This window comes from Acomys minous, assembly GCF_964271855.1.
Source record: "Acomys minous genome assembly, chromosome: 6".
Classification (NCBI taxonomy): domain Eukaryota; kingdom Metazoa; phylum Chordata; class Mammalia; order Rodentia; family Muridae; genus Acomys; species Acomys minous.
The window spans coordinates 87,631,073-87,649,695 of NC_140487.1; the positions used below are offsets into that span (position 1 = coordinate 87,631,073).

Genomic DNA, 18,623 nt, shown 5'->3' on the forward strand with positions numbered 1-18,623 from the left:
CTGCACTTCCAGAAGTCCTGAGTTCAATTCCCAGCAACCACAAGTGGCTCATGACCATCTAAAATGAGATCTGGTGCCCTCTTCTGGTATGCGGGCATATGTGCAGGCAGACCACTTTATGTAATAAATAAGTCTTAAAAAAAAAAAAAAAAAGAATATTCCTTTAGCTGGGCATAGTGATGCACATCTTTGACCCCAGCATTCATGAAGCAAAGGCTGATGCATCACTGAATTCAAGGCCAGCTTGGTATACTTACCAGGTCCCAGGCCGCCGAGAACTACACAGTAAGATCCTGTCTCAAATTAAAAATAAAAGAACTTTTATAATAAATGTTCTTATAGCTGCTTCCTTTTAAGAGTCTTGTATCTTTCTTCTGGAGTACCTTTCTTTTTTGTAAGAGATGACTCAGCAGTTAAGAGGGCTCACTGTTTTTCCAGAGGATCTGAGTTCAGATTTTAACAATCACATAGGGTAGTTCACAACTGCCTGTAACTCTACCACCAGAGCATGTAACACCCTCTTCTGGCCTCAGCAGGCACCACACACACACACACACACACACACACACACACACACACACTTAAAAATTAAATTAAAAAACCATCTTTAGTGAAATCTCTAATAGGGCTGGCTAGACGGCTCAGCAGGTTAAAATGCTTGCCACCAAGTCTTACAGCTTGAGTTCAATCCCCAGAAACCCCATGGAAGAAGGACTGAACCAATTCCATCAAGCTGTCCTTTGACGTGCATATGTACCCTGTGGCATACACACTGGAGCCTTTCTCCACACCCTCTCACAAGACTAAATCAATTTAAGAAAGTCCGGAGAGATCTACTTACTTTTATGTACATGGGTGTTTTGTCTGCATGTCTGTCTGTGCACCACAGTGTCCGTGGAGACCAGAGAGGGCATCAGAGCCCCTGGAACTGGAGTTACAAGTGATAATGAGGCACCATGTGGCTGCTGGGAATTGAAACATGGGTCTCTGAACCAGGCGCAGTGGCACTCACCTGTAATCCAGCACTCAGGAGGCAGAGGCGGGCGGATCTCTGTGAGTCTGAGGACAGCCTGGTCTACAAAGGGAAACCGAAAGAGAATAAATACGCATCTTCCAGAAGAGCAATAAACACTCTTAATCGCTGCGCCATCGCTCCAGTCCACAACTTAAGGAGGCGCAGGGGGATCTCTTAATGAACTGACCTCTGCTTCCGAAACACTGAGAAAGTACTTGTGAGGCTCAAGATGATGTCACTAGTGGAGAGCACTGGCCTAACATGCACAAGGTCTGGATTCTATCTTCAGCACCACAAAATAAAAGGGAAAAAGGCAAAAAGTTGTACTACTATCATTTGGGGCGTTATAAGCATCAGTTGTGTCTTCTGAAAACTGAGATAAACTGGATTATGCCTTCAGTTAATGCACGAGGGAGGTAGAGGCAGGAGGGAAAGGAGTCCAACACTATTCTAGACAATACAAGTTTGAGGTAACCTGGGCTACATGAGACTCCATCTCTAAACAAAAAGCTGGGGGGCTGGAGAGATGGCCCCACAAAGGTTGAGCCCTTCTTCTTCAGCTCATGGACTTGCCTATCCTGCCTCAACATGACCTGCTCTGCTTTTTTTTGTTGTTTTAGACAAGATCTTACTGTATAACTCTGGCTAGCCTAGATATATAGACCAGGCTGGCCTGGAACTCACAGAGACCCACCTACCTTTGCCTCCCAATGCTGGGCTAAAAGGGTATGCCGCCACAACAGCCAGACTTACTTTTTTCATCGGCTGGAATCTGCATGGAGACTGGGTTCAGAAACCACTGTAGAATCTTAAATGATAAGAGACTGTAGGTGGATGTAAACATGTTTTTGCTTTATTCCAAGTGTGGGATGTGAAACAGACTTGTGAGGACACATGATGTTTGTCCACTAGAAGAGGAACTGTCTCTTGCTGGGGCACGGTCTTTGCCAACTGAGACACATCCTAGTATGAACTCTGAGAGGATATATATACTATATAAGTGTGTGTGTGTGTGTGTGTGTGTGTGTGTGTGTGTGTATGCCCCAAACAAGAGGCTTTGCTTTTTGGTTTTGGCATTGCCGCCTATTGTTTGGCTGTTGATTGCTCTGCTTTGAGACACTTCTAGAAAAAAACACTCCAGAGAACACTTCAAGGTTCCGGGTTGAGGAGCTGGTCCAATTTCCACCTGTGCCTTTGCAGTCACCTTTGCCGTTTAATGAGTCAGCTGGAATCCTGACGTGGAAACGCTCCCAGGCACTGAGTCTAAAAAGGTCTACATCGCCTGTTCCCGTTAACTTCTTTTCTCTATTTAGGGTAGATGGGTTGAAAAGGAGGTATACGCATTAAAGAACCCTAAATAAAGTAGGTTTGAAAAGCCCACAAGATACAAATTGTTGCCAGGTGCCATGGTGCACACCTGTAATCCCAGATTTTGGGAGGCTAAGGCGGGTGGACCTCTGTGAGTTCGAGATAAAAAAAAAAAATCCACATCTTGATAAATCAGTGTACCCAGGGGGAGGCTTTGCGATTACCTTGAAGCTAGTGCCATTTCAGTGATGTGTTTGTGTGTGTGTGTGTGTATGTGTGTGTGTGTGCGTGCATGCGTGCGTGCGTGTGCTGTTTAGGTCAGAGGACAAGTTTTGGGAATCAGTTTGGTCCTTTCACAAAAGAGTCTTCAGGGATCCAACTCAGGTCTTCAGGCCTGGTGGCAAGTGCCTTTACTGGCCCAGCCATCTCTCTGGCCCCCATTTTTACAATTCACCTTTTAAAGCTCACTATGTAGATCTACACACACACACACACACACACACACACACACACACACACACACACACACACACACACACACGTTAATGAGAAAGACACAGTTAACAGAGGGGAACCTGTTTTATTTCTTGCATTTGACCTTGAAGGTATTTTTTCCTAAGTCTTTCATTCGTTTACTGTTGTGTCTTTCCCCCCAGCTCCCTCCAATCTCCCTTCTTTCAATGTCACTGCTCTCTGGGGCTCCTTTCTGTCCTACACACCTGTCCAGACCCCCTTGTGACCTTGGTGCTTCCCTTCAGCCGCCCCTATGTGTGGAAACTCCCAAGGCTGGGTCTGTAGCCCTAGTTTCCTTCCTAAGTTCCAAATTAGAATGTCACTTGTTGACTCAACACCTCCCATCTGAGTGTCCACATGCTTCAGATTCAGCACACCCAGCTTTACACGTTATCAGGAAACTGTTCGGTCAACTGTTCTCAGTGCGGGAATCTGAGTCCAGCTGATGCTTGCCTTTTCCTAAGCAGCAACACATCTGCCCCAACCCCCAGCTCTGCCTCCTGCTGCCATTCAGGACTTAGCCTGTCTCACATGCTCTGGTCTTCCTGATGCTGCCTGCAGTCCGTCCTGGTCACTACAGATGAGCTGCTCAGCTAAAACACTCCTGGGGACTGGAGGAGTAGCTTGGCAGTAGAACACACACCTAGCATCTGAGAGTCTCTGGGTTCAATCCCCAGCACCAGGATAACATCATCTTCATCACCATAAATGCACTCTTATATGATCATGTAGCATACTCTTGTCATAGTACACTATGGACTCATGTAAATGAGCCCTTAGATATTTTTTTTCCTTTTTTCTTTTTGGTTTTTTGAAATAGGGTTTTCCTGTAGCCTTTGGCTGTCCTGGACTCACTTTGCAAACCAGGCTGGCCTTGAACTCACAGAGATCTGCCTGCATCTACCTCCCAAGTGCTGTGATTAATGGTGTGTAACCACTGCTGCCTGGCAAGAAATACTTTGTTTTGTTTTTCAAGACAGGGTTCTTGGTGTAGCCTTGGCTATCCTAGACTTGCTTTGTAGACTCCCCAGTGCTGGGATTAAAGGCAAGAAAAACTTTTTTTTGGTTTTGTCTTTTGAGACAGAGTTTCTGTGTAACAGCCCTGGCTGTCCTGGAACTTTCTTTGTAGACCAAGCTGGTCTCGAACTCACAGAGATCTGCCTGCCTCTGTCTCCCTAGTGCTGGGATTACATGCATGTGTCACCATGCCTGGCAGGCAGCCAGTGTTTTTATCTCGAAGCCACCTCTTCAGCTCAGTCCTTAAATTCTTTATCATAGCATCTGGTCAAGATCCCTCCCAACTGTACCTGAGTAGGGGATGGGCTGCAGCTTCACTTTGCAGTCTCCATGGTTACTGGCAAACCCAGGTATCATTTTCCCTGCCTCTCAGAGTGCTGGGATTAGTGTACCACCACGCAGTAGGAATTCTTTTTGGACTAACTGGACAGACTGCCCAACTAGAATTAGGTGTGGTCTTTGGTCCCTATAATAACTGTGGCTGTTCTAGAACACATTGTTACATAGTATTTATTAAGTCTTCTCCATTAAAATTATATTCCCTGAAAAGACTCAAGCATGCTTGATAAACCCCCTCTACCATTGAGTGAAGAATCCAGACCTTTTCCCAGTTTTTTTTCAAGTGAGGTGTGTAGGAAGTCTCACTACATCACACAGGCTAGCTGTGGCCTGGAGCCTCCAGCTTCATCTCCCCAAGGGCTGGGATTACAGGTGTGTACTGGCAAGCCTGGTTCTGGCATAAGAATTTCATTCAAGAGTGGCGTTCTAGTAGATGGACTTCTGCAGATTTCAGAAAGCAAATGGATTACTAAGGAACACAAAGCTTCGCTAAATATTAAATTTCAAAGTATATGGAGTGAAAGTAGACACATGTTACATAAAATCTGTAACATTTATTTAGGCAAAAAAAAAATCCCAATCTGTACATATAACATTAATACTTCAGTGATGTTCCATTTGAATACACAGCATGATTCACGCGCAGAACAGTCCTGTTCACCAGAATAGCATCTGAAATGCATACACATTCAACTTTCTGATGGGTTTTGCATTTCTTGGAAAGAGTTAAACCGCAGCAGAGTTTAAACAAGACAGCTTCTCATATGCGCAAGCCCAGAATCTGACAGAGGAATCCTACAAAGTCAGAGATTCTGTCATTAATTTGTTTACTTCTTTTGGGCTTTTCAGACAGGATCTTTCTATACATCCCACGGTGGCCTGGACCTTACTCAGTAGCTCAGGCTGGCCTCTAATTCACGGTCCCCCCTGCTCTGTCTCCTGAGTGCACTTGTTAGAAGTTGGTTAGTTTTGTTATATTTCCTGATCTACTTAATGTGGGGGTGAGTGTGCATAATGCACATATGAAGGGCAGAGGACAACTTGAGGGAGCCAGTTCTCCCCTTCCACTGTGGGGGTCCCTGGCACAGGGAACGGAACCCAGGCTTGTCAGCAAGCACCTTTACTTACTGAGTCATCGCACTCACTGGCCCACAAGTCAGTGACTTAAAAACAAAAGTTTCTTCAGATTATCCAAGAATACAAATCTTGACATAGCATTCTTTAATTTTTGGTTGAAAAAAAAATGCTCGAAAGAATTTTCCTTTATGGGGGCTGGAGAGATGGCTCAGAGGTTAAGAGCACTGTCTGCTCTTTCAGAGGTCCTGAGTTCAATTCCCAGCACCCACATGGTGGCTCATAGCCATCTACAATGAGACCTGGTGCCCTCTTCTGTCTGATGCTCTCTTCTGTCATGCAGGCATACATACAATAGAATGCTTATATACACAAATAAATCCTTAAAAAAAAAGAATTTTCCTTTATGAAAGTATCTCAACTTTGTATTACTTAAGGAACTCCTTCAAAGTTGATTAAAAGAGCCTGGTGTAGTGACACATGCCTTTATTCCCAGCAGACTGGCCTGGTTTACACAGCAAGTTCCAGGAATGAAAGGGCTACATAGTAAGAGTAACTTAAAAGACAACAAACAAACAAACAAAAACTTAAAAAGAACTCAAATTTTTCCATACAGTAAACTCAAAGTCACCGGGTGGTAGTGGTGCATGCATTTAGTCCCTGTATTTGGGGGCTAGGCAGGCGGATATAGTAAGAGTAACTAAAAAAAACAACAAACAGAAAACTTAAAGGAACTCAGAATTTTCTTTTTTTTAAACTCAGAATTTTCTACAAAGTAAACTCAAAGTCACCAGGTGGTAGTGGTACATGCATTTAGACCCAGCCTAGTCTACAAATATCAGGACCTGCCAAGGCTACACAGAGAAATCATGTCTCAACAAACAAAAAAAGTAGAAGTGTTTATTAATGAAATAGATTTATGATTTGCCACAAATAATTTTGATAAATTTTGAAAAACTATGAAAACCTTGCTTGGCCTACAGATCGAATTCCAGGACAGCCAGTGCTGCACAGAGAGACCCTGTCCAACTCAAGAGATCCAAGGCGGTGCAGAACTCAGACTGTCCCGGCCCAGCACACCATGCTGGGGTTACAGCTCAGCAAGGTGTTACTCACCACTATCTGACGAGCTTCAGCTAGGCTATGCTGTCCTCAAGAGCTGTCCTTTCAGCACAGTAGTAAGACGCTGCACTGAGGTTTGCATTAATTTGTTTTCTCTTTAAAGTAGAGCAGTGGGAAGATAGAAAAAAGTTCTTCCTCAGGCTATTAGTCATCGCAGTGTCTTGGGTTAAGATTTGGAAACAGCTGCATGTCACAGAGTGTGCTACATCATGCCCAAAGTCCACGAAATCCTAGATAACACAAGCCAAAGTCTCTACCGTACTTTTATTCCTCTCACTGGTGGGTTTGCATTATTACTAAAATAAACACTTTGAGTTCACACTGAAAATTTCAAAACCATCAACACACAGCAAATGACTAAACATCCAACATCTATGAGATCACCAAGGCCATCTGAAATAGCCACAGGTGCTTTAAGAAGGAAGCAGTCTGCAAAGCTCTCCAGAAGCAGTCTTAGAGCAGTTCTGACCCAGACAGACAAACTCTCCACATAAAGACTGTGCAGATAAAACTGGAAAAACCCACGTCAGCTGGGAGTGGGCATTTAACCTACACCTGTAACTTACTAACACTGTTTAAATCACAATGGAAGTTCCACAAATAACCAACTCAAAAGTGTGCTGCTGGAAAGGAGCCATTGCAGATTTCCATTACAAAACAGTTCGTTTCTGTTACCTCTTCTACACACACGCCCGTTTACTTTTTCATGACAGAGTTTCTCTGTGCAGCATTGGCTACCCTGGAACTCACTCTGTACACTCTGCATGTGCCACACTGCTAGGCACTGTTCTCCTTCCCTTTCCTTTTTCTCCTTTAAAAATTTATTTATTTGTTTGTTTGTTTTTGGTTTTTGAGACAGGGTTTCTCTTGTAGTCCTGGCTGTACTGGACTTGCTTTGTAGACCAGGCTGTCCTCGAACTCACAACGCTCCGCCTGCCTCTGCCTCCCAAGTGCTGGGATTAAAGGCGTAGGCCATCATACCCGGCTTCTCTTCTCCCCACCTATTGTTAGACATTGTTCCGGGGCTTGGGGAGGAGGAGGAGGAGGATGTATTTTAAAACACTAGGCCAAGCCTGGCTTGGTGCACTCCTATACTCTCAGCACTCAAAGGGCTGAGGCCAGCCGAGTATATGTCAAGATTTTATTGCAAAAGGGCAAAAACTAGTTGGTGGATGGTGGCCTACGACTGATCGCAGCACTCAGCACTGGAAGGTAGGGTGCAAAGTCATCCTCAGACACACAGTAAGTTTGAGACTAACTCAGGGTACAAAAAAATATCCTGTTTCAAATAACAAAAGGAAACAAAACCAAAAAACGGAGCCAATTTTACTGTTCATTAATTTACCCTACTTTGGCACATGACTAGTTGTCATTAACATGTACCAAAGGGGGAAAGTAAGGTCAAAGGGCATCAGTGTTATCTTAACAGATCCTATCATTTCTTTTTAAAATTTTTTTATTTTTCGGTTTTTCAAGACAGGGTTTCTCTGTGTAGACTTGGCTGTCCTGAACTCCCTTTGCAGACCAGGCTGGCCTCGAACTCACAGCGATCCGCCAGCTTCTGCCTCCCAAGTGCTGGGAGTAAAGGCGTGCGCCACCATGCCCGGCCCAGATCCTATAATTTCAAAGAGCTAAAAGGAAGTGACTAGTAATTCAGGCAGTGTGCTTGGGGAACACAGGCAGGGTGGTTCAGAGTTCTCTGGTTACATGAGACAAAACAAAACAAAAACAACCAAACAAGAAACAGTCTCACTATATGGCCCTGGCTGTCCTGGAACTATGTAGACCAGGCTAGCCTTGAACTCACAGAGACACAGCTGCCTCCACTTATGGCTCCCAAGTGCTAGATTAAAAGCATGTGCCACCAAGCATGTCTGGTTGGTAGTTTTAAACATAGATCTTTGGTTCTTTAGAAACAAAAAAATATAGACGCCAACTCCAAGACAGTTTCATTCCTCCTCATGCTGGGTAAACCAGAGTGCCCTCCTGCCCAGGGTAACAAGCAACAATAATTATGGTCAACTCTGAAATTTGCTGGTCTGATAGGATTTCTTTTTAATCCTCAGGCAAGATCAGTAGCTGCTATGTCCACTCATTACTTTTAGATTTATGGCTTTGATAATTAAAAACATTCCCTACCCCCAAAATAATCTGAAGAGCCAGGTATGGTGGTGCACACCTGTGACTCAGGAGGCAGAGTTACCATATTTTTCAAACCAGAAAATGCATCCAGATTTTTGTTTGTTTGTTTTGGGTTTTGGTTTTTCGAGACAGGGTTTCTCTGTGTATAGCCAAACTCAAAGATCTGTCTGCCTCTGCCTCCCAAGTGCTGGGATTAAAGGTGTGTGCCACCACACCCGGCAATGCGCCAAGTTTTTAGAGCAGTAAAACAAGAAAAATAGTAAAAATAGCATTGGACCATCATAAGATGCACCCTAATTTCCTCCCCACTTTTTTGAGGAAAAAGTGCATCTTATGGTCCAAAAAATACAGTAGGCAGATTGCTGTGAGTCTGAGCCCAGCCTGGTCTACAAACCGAGTCCAGGACAGCCAACCGCAGGGTAACAGAGAGAGAAACCCTGTCTCAAAAAACCAAAACCAAACAAACAAATAATAATAATAAATTTTAAAATTCCTTTTCTCTTTTTCTGATAGTTGAGGTTAAACTCAGGGTCACTCACTCCAATGCTGAGCCACGTACACTCTCAACCCAGAAGGAAAATAAAACCACAGCAAACCTACTCAGTACACAAACACCAGATGCTTTGACTTGCTATACTTTGCTTTATTTGATTACAATCTTACAAACTCTAGTTCCATTTCCTTTCTGGGAGGGGTGCTGGGGAATGGACTGGGACCTGTGCATATGAGGTTATGTCCAAGTACAACAAGGTCATTCAGGTTAGTCTAAACTGGGCATAAAAACACACCCCTAAGCCAGTAACTTTGGAAGTACTTACATTATTGTCTCCAATTACAAAGGGGAGGCCTGTAAAGGCTAGCTGAATATTTATAATTTACAAACATACACATAGATTTACTATATTTTAGCTATATTCAGGACTTTATTGAAAATTCTGCCTTAATGATGGCTTTAAGAACCGTCCCAGACCCTGACGTCGTGGTGCACAGCTTTAATCTCAGCACTTCAGAGGCAGAGGCAGGAGGATCTCTGAGTTAGAGGCCAGCCTGGTCTACAGAGTGAGTTCCAGGGCAGCCAGGGATACACCGAGAAATCCTGTCTCATAAAACAAAAACAAAAACAAAACAAAAAAAGAGAATTATCCCATAGTCAGATATAGTAGTACATGCCTAGAGTCCTACTTATTCATGGTTGTCAATTGAATGAGATCAATGGGTCTAAATATACTGAGACAAAACTACACCACCACCCAACAAACAAAAATAAAAAACACAGGTGCTAATATCTTGATATATTTGGGATGTGATCAGTTACTTTGGGTTTCTGGTTTTTTGAGTTTTGCAATGTAGCCCTCACTGGCCTGGGAAACAGAAATGGAAATGTTTTTGAGTCTTCATGTATCAGGTTATCTTGACTAATTCTGTAAGTTGTTTTGACCGTTTCCGTTTTTTCAGGTAGGTATCAGTAACCAAAGCTGGTTCTGAATTTGCTAAGTAGCTGGTGATATTGAGATTTTAAGTGTATACCACTACAGCTAGCTATAGTTTTCTAAAACTTTGTAAAAGGAAGGTTAGCAGTAGCCTGTGGAAACATGAACTTTTGTCCTGACACTTGAAGCCAACGTTCTCAAATATCCCCAAAGTGTACCAGGCAGGCGTGGTGGGTCAGCATCACCAACTTGCAAGCTACTGCAGACTATCCTATTGTCAGAATTCTGCCTTAGACATTAAAACTGAAGGAGAATGTCACAAAAAGAAAGTTTTCTTTTCTCTGGAATATGTTTAACTATGAAAAATGCATCCTTTTGTGGTAGAGGCTGCTGAGACAAATGCCACTAGGTAGCCCAGGCTAGCCTCAGACTTTTACCATTCTTGTCTCTCCAGTGGTGATCATGGTCTTGAGCAACCATCTCAGGAGACAATGTGTCTTCTAGCTCTAAAAACCCCTTGAACCAATGAAGTACAAAACCATAGTTGTATATGGCTTTTTAATAATTCTACATATCTGTTTTCCTTCTGTTTGATTCAGTATTCATCCCTATGAAGGAAGTCTAAAACACTCACGTCTGAGGAGTGCGACACTCGTATGAAACATATGTCAGACATGTTAAAAGCACACTAGTAAACCAATGAGCTGGTTGACTGTATTTATAGACAGGGTCTCTATTGTAGTTCCGCTGGCTTAGAACTCACATTCCTTTCACCTTCATTTTCCACATACTAGGATTACATGTGCTTGTCCCCATGCCCAGCTTAAGCTGACTCCTTGCTAAACTAGAATATTCCTGACTTATTTTAAAATTCTACTGAAAACATTTTAGATATGTGTGAATGTGGTCAGAAGAGAGTTCATATTAACCCTATTCACAAAACGCGATGTACTGTACTTATCTGTTTTGAGATGGGATTTGCTATGTGGTCCACGCTGGCCCTAAATGCCACCTGCTCCTTTGTGTTCTGGATTAAGGGCAAGTGCTATCAAGCCCCACTTAAAATAAAAAAATTTTTCTGTTTTGCGAGAAAGTGTCTCCCCACACAGCCCAGGCTGGCTTGCAGCTCTGTAGCCGAGGCTTACTTCCAACTGTAACTCCGCCTGTTGCATCTTTGTGATTACCTGATTGCAGGTTAGAACTATTCCCAGCTTAAAATCAAAGTTGAAATGAAAATTGAGTTTGTTGGTAACTTGGTGCCTCCCAGGATAACTGATTCTTCATTATATCAATTATCTTAAAGGAAAGGCAACTGTCTAAAAAAAAATTTCATCAAAAACATTTCCTTTTATCTACCCAACTACACAATTCAGCAGCAGCCTCTTCTCTTGCATCTTTCTCTAACATGAACACAACATAATGAAGTGATGCTAACTATCACTCTGTAACACAGGCTGGCCTCAAACTCACAGCATTCCTCCTGCCTGTCTCCTGAGTCCTAAGATTACAGGCATGAGTCGCTTATTCCCGACAGATACACATATTTGAACAGTTTAACCTTTTTTTGATGTGTGTATGTTGCTGGGTATTGAATTCATACATGCTCAGAATACACTTTACCACTGAGCCATACCCCAACTCAAGGTTATATTCTTGCAACAAACTTTCGTTGTCTGGCTGGGTGTGGTGGCGCACGCCTTTAATCCTGGCACTCTGGAGGCAGAGGCAGGCAGTTCTCTGTGAGTTTTAAGGCCAGCCTGGTCTACAAAGTGAGTCTAGAACATCTAAGGCTAGAGAAACCCTATCATGAAAAACTAAAAAAAAATAAATAAATAAAATAAACTTTTTGTTGTCGATTGTATTTAAACAAATTAACTCTATGGATAGTCTCTATTCCTCTGAAGAAGAATGACTGGGCAAGAAGGGATAAAAAGAGCTGCTTTTGAACAATGACATTGTAAAAACTGCACTCTTTTACAACATGACAGGTAGTGTCTCCGAGAGGCTTTGATGCAGAATACTGTGGTAACTGGGGGAGTATTTCCAGAGTAACCTGCAGGAATGGCCCGTGCTTCAGCCTTTAGCATGAAGAGCAGCTTCTACGCCAGTCTTAGTACAGGACACCAGGAGCACCTGTTCCATTTTCAGAGCTATATCACAGAAGCACTTTTTAATTCCTTTTCAACTCTGTTCTTCTTTCATAGTTTATCTTTCTTTTATATTCCATTGACTGCCATCCAGGCTCCCGACAGCAAGGAGCTTCCAGAGACAATCTTGTGAAAGATACAGAGGATTTTTTTTACAGAAGCAATATAAACTTACAGCAGAGGCAGAGCTGTAGGCAAGGTAGCAGCCCTGCTCTCCGGCAAGGAAAGTCTGCCTAAGAGTTCGTGCAATTATCATGAAACTGTAGAATCTCAAGCACAGGTGAGGTTCAAACACTGAAAGATTTCCTAAGAGACAATAATGAAGGAAGACCTTTCTTGCCTCATAAGTTAAAAATCACAAGACGAATCAGACTGGTCACATGGGCAGTACTGTACATTACCAATCCCAAACGGATCACAGGATTCTTACCACAGACCCCACCCCCACCCCCAAACACCAGAGAGCACGAAATTCCAAACAAACCAACCACACAAAACCGACTCCCATTGTTCGCTGGCCAGCGCTCTCTGGCGATCAGTGCAGCCGGGGCTGCGGCTGCTTGGCACAGGGAGGCGGCCTCCCATGGCGCACAACGTGCTTCTCTAAGCTGTCCAGAATGGCTGCAGCGATCTGCTGGACATAGGGATCTGTCTGCTCATGCTCTTTGATGTTGTACAAGTGCTGCAGTCCGCCTTCTTCAATCAGCATGCTGCAATACCGTGAAGCTGAAGGAAAATACGAAGAACATTTTGAAGTTATCCTACAAACAAAACACGTTCTTCAGAGCTTAAAACAAACCCACATCAAAGGCCATGCATGGTGATGCATGGACCAAAATAAATCTACACAGTAAAACTCAGCCCAAAAACCTCACCATCAGGTGTCCTTTATTCCCTTCAAGTCAGGAATCTTTAACAAAATTAGAATTTTATGTGTATGGGTATTTTATACATATACATCCGTGTACCGCTTGCATGCCAGGGCCCTGAGGATGCCAGAAAAGGGTATCAAATCCCCTGGAACTGGAGCTATGACAGCTTGAGTCACCGTGTGTCATCTGGAGAGCAGCTGGGACTCTTACTGCTGAGACTTATGTATCTTATTCCCCCCACACCCCATTTTTTGGACTCGTTTTTCCTGTGAGACAGGGTCTTATTATGCAGGCCACACTGGCTTTGAACTTCCTGAGTGTCCCCCTCCAGTGGAGTCTGTGTGACAGGTACTACACAGGCTGAGAGTAAGAGACTTGGAGAAGGGAGAGTCTCCTGGACTAGGGTCGATGTTCCCACCAGCAGAGAAACTGCAGAGTCAATCTCTCATTGCTGGGAGCTATTTTCTATTTCTCTCTAACTCTAACTGCACTTCACTCCCAAAGTAGGACTTTCCAAGCATAGCAGTGGTTGCTAGGAGACCCAGGCCGGGACTGCAGCAGGGACTGCCCATAGCAGAAGGAGTTCTCCTTCACTTACTAAAAGAGACAGGACTAAAAATTAATCATTAGTTAATAAGTTATACTATGGCCTACAAAGAAATGGAGTATTTCAAAAGACTCCAAGCAGTGGCACTCAGATATCAGCAGAGGGAACTAAAGAAAAGGAAAAAACGTCCTGGCACACAGGTGCCGGGCACAAGTTTCATTAGGGAGAGGACGCTGGCCCTGGATAAAGAAAGCACATACATATTGATCATTGTTTCATTCAAAGCTATAATTCAAAATAATAACAATGTAATAACTTCACATTTTGTACCTGTACCTCTATGTTTGATTGCTCACTGACTTCTGTGAATCTGCTCTGTGGGAAAACACTGTGGGAAAATGTAACCAGAAAAAAACCCCCTCCTTTCAAAAAACATACATAATACTAGGCTGCTTAGCTGAAAAATACATTCAGATGGTAGCTCAAACTTGAGCCGCCTCTATTTGTCAACGCCTTATCTCTGTTCACCGATGCTCCAAGAACCCCCGATCCCAAGGACCTATCCCTGACTGAGCTAGTGGTCTGTGGGACCTGAGTGTTAGAACATAAGTGTGCCACCAAGCCCACCTGCCAAGCTCTCTGGAAGAATTCACCTAATTCATAACCTAAACCTCTTACTCTTTATTTTAAAAGTTGGAGTCTTGAGACTGGAAAGATGGCTCAGAGGGCACAAGGGTTTGCTGTCCAAACATGAGAGCCTGAGTTCTAATCCTAGAATCCATGTAAAAAGACATGACCATGTGTGTCTGTAACCCCAGGATTATGGGACAGAGAGAGGCAGGTCCCAGGAAGTCCCTGGCCAGCTAACCTACCCAAAACAGCAAACTCTTGGTTCAGTGAGAGGAAGGCAGAAGGCAATAGAGGCAATAGAGCCTCTGGACTTCAGATGTGTATGCATGGGCGCACGCGCCCTCACAGGCATGTGTGCACTACATACACACTAAAAAGTAATGTACTGAAAAATAAGTGCAGCCAGGGGTTATGGCTCATGCCTTTAATCCCAGCACCCGGGAAGCAGAGGCAGGCTGATCTCTGTGACTTCGAGGCCAGCCTGGTCTACAAAGCAAGTCTCAGATAGTCAGGGCTACAGAGAAACCCTGTCTAAAAAACAAACAAAACAAAACAAACAAAACGCTTTCTGGCTGGCACAGTGGCATACACTTTTAGCCCCAGCACTCAGGAAGCAGAGGCAGGCAATCTACTTGAGTTTAAGGCCAGCCTGGTGTACAAATCAAGTTCCAGGTCAGCCAGAGCTACAGAGAGAAACCTTGTCTCGAAAAACAAAAACAAGTCAGGCGCGGTGGCCCATACCTGTAATCCTAGCACTTGGGACGCACAGGCAGGCGGATCGCTGTGAGTCAGCCTGGTCTACAAAGGGAGTCCAGGACAGCCAGGGCTACACAGAGAAACCCTGGCTCAGAAAGAAAAAAGAAAAACAAAAATAAAATGTCTTTCTGAAGGCTGGGGAGCTGGTTCAGCAGTACAGAGCTCACAACTGTCTGTCACTGCAGTGCAGCGAATCTGACAGCATGTAGCATGTAAGTGGTGTGTGCAGGCAAGACACCCACACCCGCCAACTCTCAGCACAGCCAGCCTGAACCACACAGTGAGTCTCATGCCAGAACTGCAAGGGAAAACTCAACGACCTCTCACTCCCCACCAGGCCCTAGTGACTTTCTGTAGAGGAGAGTTCCATCTGACCATAGTTCTATCATTGGTACATACGGTTCTTGCTGCAGACATGCTGCATGGCCCAAACTGCCCACAGCTGGACTCCCGGTGTCGCGAAACAGCCAAGAAGTGGAAAAAATGGATTAAAGGACCTAAAGGTTTAAGAAGGGGGAAAAAAAAATCAAGCTCACATTTTATACAAAGCATCATTTTTAAGCAGCAATACTTTGGAAGGGGGGGTTGTTGGTCTGTTTGTCTGTTTGTTTGTTTTTGAGACAGGGTTTCTCTGTGTAACAGACCTGGCTGTCTTGGACTCACTTTGTAGACCAGGCTGGCCTCGAACTCACAGAGATCTGCCTGCCTCTGCCTCTCGAGTGCTGGGATTACAGGTATGCGCCACCACACCCAGTTTAAGCAGCAATTCTTACATCTTTAAGAAAATATGCTGGGTGTGGTGACGCACACCTTTAATCCCAGCACTCAGGAGGCAGAGGCAGAGGCAGGTGGATCTCTGTGAGTTTGAGGCCAGTCTGGTCTACAAGTGAGTTGAGAACAGCGAAGGATACACAGAGAAACCCTGTCCCAAACAAACAAACCAACCAACAAAAAAAACCCCTGGAGTACTGGGATTACAAGAGTCCACCACTGCGATTGGTTTCTCTTGGTTTTTGAGGCAAGGTCTCATATAGCCCAGGCTGGCCTGAAACACGCCACGTAGATAAGAATGACTTCAGTTCCTAATGCTGCCTCTGTCTGCCTGGTCAGGACTGTAATGTGCCACCACGCCTGACTTTACCTGTTGCTGGGGTTCTCGCATTCACTAGGGAAGGGCTCCTTAAGTAAACCACATCCCCAGACGAGGAACAGACAGTTCTCGAAGAACAAATATAAATGAATAGTAAATATTAGAGTACGTACTCAACTTTCTTAGCTATGAGGGAAAAGCAATTAAGACTATATTGAAGTTGGATGCACCAGAGAGGCAGGAAAGGGACTATTTGCGGAGAGCAAGAGACGGCTTAGCAAGTAAAGGCACTTGCTACCTAGTCTGACAACCTGGGTGTGACACAAATGACCCACAGGGTAGAAGGAGAGAACCAACTGACAGACATACCATGGTGTGTGCAAGCATTCCTACCCCTCCACACAACAGAAACAAACAGAATTGTTACAAGTATTTCTTTGTTTTTTTTTTTTTTTAAATAAGAGTCTCGCCCTTTAGCCAATGCTAAACACCATGAACTTTCTGCTGGCCTCAAACTCAGAGATCCACCTGCATCTGCCTCTAGAGTGCTGAGATTAAAGGTGTGCACCACTAGCGCCTGGCCCCCTTCTCCCCAGCCCCCATTTATGTATTAGTGTGGGGGGATGCGTGCATGTGTTCTTTCACAGCATGCTTGTTGTGGTTTTCTCCTACTACCACACAGGTACTGGGGACTGAACGCAGTCATCAGGTGAAGTGACAAGCACACTTACTCTCCGAACCATCTGGACCCTTTCTTCCTTTTTCCTGTTTTACAACCAAGTTTGAGAACAGGGTCTCACTATGCAGTCCTAGCTGGCCTGGAACTCCAGAGAGCCTCTGTTTCCCAAGTGCTAAGACTAAAGGCACGTGCCACCACACCCCATCCTTTCATCTTTATGTGTGTGTGTGTGTGCGCGCGCACCCATGTATCAATAATAATATATGTATATACACATATAATAATTATCCTTTTACGCTTTCTGATAACATATTGGCAGACATCATCTAGTTCAGAGATATAGGAAAGTTTTGGGATTCTGCCACTTCTTTTGGACCCAACTGCCAAGGCACAGTAGTATCTGTCAGTCCAGAAATATCCTCTCCTTTAAAAAAAAAAAAAAACCTAAATTGAGAACACTCAGATTGGACCCACACCATCTTCCAACAGACTTCTGTTTCCTCTCACCTTCTTCTTGGTCTATAACAAGAACATCCCTCACTCAGTAGCAGATACCCCCTGCCATGCGTCATGATTGCTTCATGGGAAAACTCTGTTGTTCCCACCACTAATTTGGACCACATAATTCTTTCACTCTTTACCCAGAACAGCAGCAGCTACTTCTGTGGCCATGGGCTTCTTGGTTTTTTTGTTTTATTTTGTTTTTTTGGTTTTTTGAGACATGGTCTGTGTTAGCCTTGGCTGTCTCACTTTGTGTATCAGGCTGACCTCAAACTCACAGCAATCCACCTGCCTCTGCCTCCCAAGTGCTGGTATTACAGGTGTGCGCCACTACGCCCGGCCTTGGCCATGGGCTTCTTACAGAAAGTATGAAGTTTGAATTTAAAAAAAGATTTTATTTATTATGTATACAACATTTGCCTGCATGTGTGCCTGCCTGTCAGAAGAGGGTACGAGATCTTCTTATAGATGGTTGTGAGCCACCATGTGGTTGCTGGGAATTGAACTCAGGACCTCTGGGAAAGCAGTCAGTGCTTTTACCCTCTGAGCCATCTCTCCAGCCCCGAAGCTTGCATTTTTTAATCCACTTCAATGAGGTTCTGACAGCCAGTGGCTGGGAAGGAGCTAACCTGCTTCATCCTTACACACCAGCTATCTCGGAAGTGCCACCCACTAGCCCACCCCACCCCTTTTTTTGGCTACAGAACCTCAGTATCCAGTATAGGCCAGGTTGCCCTTAAATTTGCTATGTAGCCAAGCCTGCCCTCCTACATCTGCCTCTTTTTTAAAGTTAGTTATCATTGTGTGGTGCGTATATGAGTCCATGTATATTAGCACAAATACAACAGCCAGCACTGGGAGTCCAGAGGACAGCCCTCAGGAGTCAGTCACCTCCTTCCACTGAAGTGGGCGAGATCTAACTCAGACTGTCAGGAAGGTTCTTTTCCCCATGAACCATCTTGCCCTCCTGCTCTGCCCCTGAGTACAGGCTTTATAAAGACAAGCCACCACACTGGGCCTTGAGAAACACACTTTAAAGAACTTGATTTGTGAAAAGAGAAAATTGGAGACATTGATAACTAGTGGAACACCATGAAAATAGTATAGATTTGTCTTTCTGTTTGTATTGCTCTAGACAAAAATGGGTTTAAAAACTGTTGAAGCTGGGTCCGGACGTCTCTGTGAGTTCGAGGCCAGCCTGGTCTACAAGGTGAGTCCAGAACAGCCAAGGCAATGCAGAAAAACCCTGTCTAAAAAAACCAAGTCAAGCCGGGCGTGGTGGCGCACGCCTTTAATCCCAGCACTCAGGAGGCAGAGGCAGGCGGATCGCTGTGAGTACGAGGCCAGCCTGGTCTACAAAGTGAGTTCAGGATGGCCAAGGCTACACAGAGAAACCCTGTCTCGAAAAAACAAAAAAACAAAAAAACAAAAAAACAAAAAA

The 18,623-nt window shown here is 44.2% G+C and overlaps 1 protein-coding gene across 2 annotated transcripts in view; it reads right to left on the reverse strand.

Moving 5' to 3' along the window:
- Positions 1 to 4,726: 4,726 nt before the first annotated feature.
- ZYG11B (zyg-11 family member B, cell cycle regulator) overlaps positions 4,727 to 18,623 on the reverse strand; it is a 53,591-nt gene continuing 39,694 nt past the window's right edge. For both annotated transcript variants that reach the window (XM_084784558.1, XM_084784559.1), the window contains exons 13-14: positions 15,312 to 15,409; positions 4,727 to 12,833 (exon numbers count right to left, since the gene is read on the reverse strand). In XM_084784558.1, the coding sequence (XP_084640684.1) occupies positions 12,643 to 12,833; positions 15,312 to 15,409 (289 nt within the window). In that variant the 3' untranslated portion in view covers positions 4,727 to 12,642. The remainder of the gene's footprint in view (positions 12,834 to 15,311; positions 15,410 to 18,623) is intronic.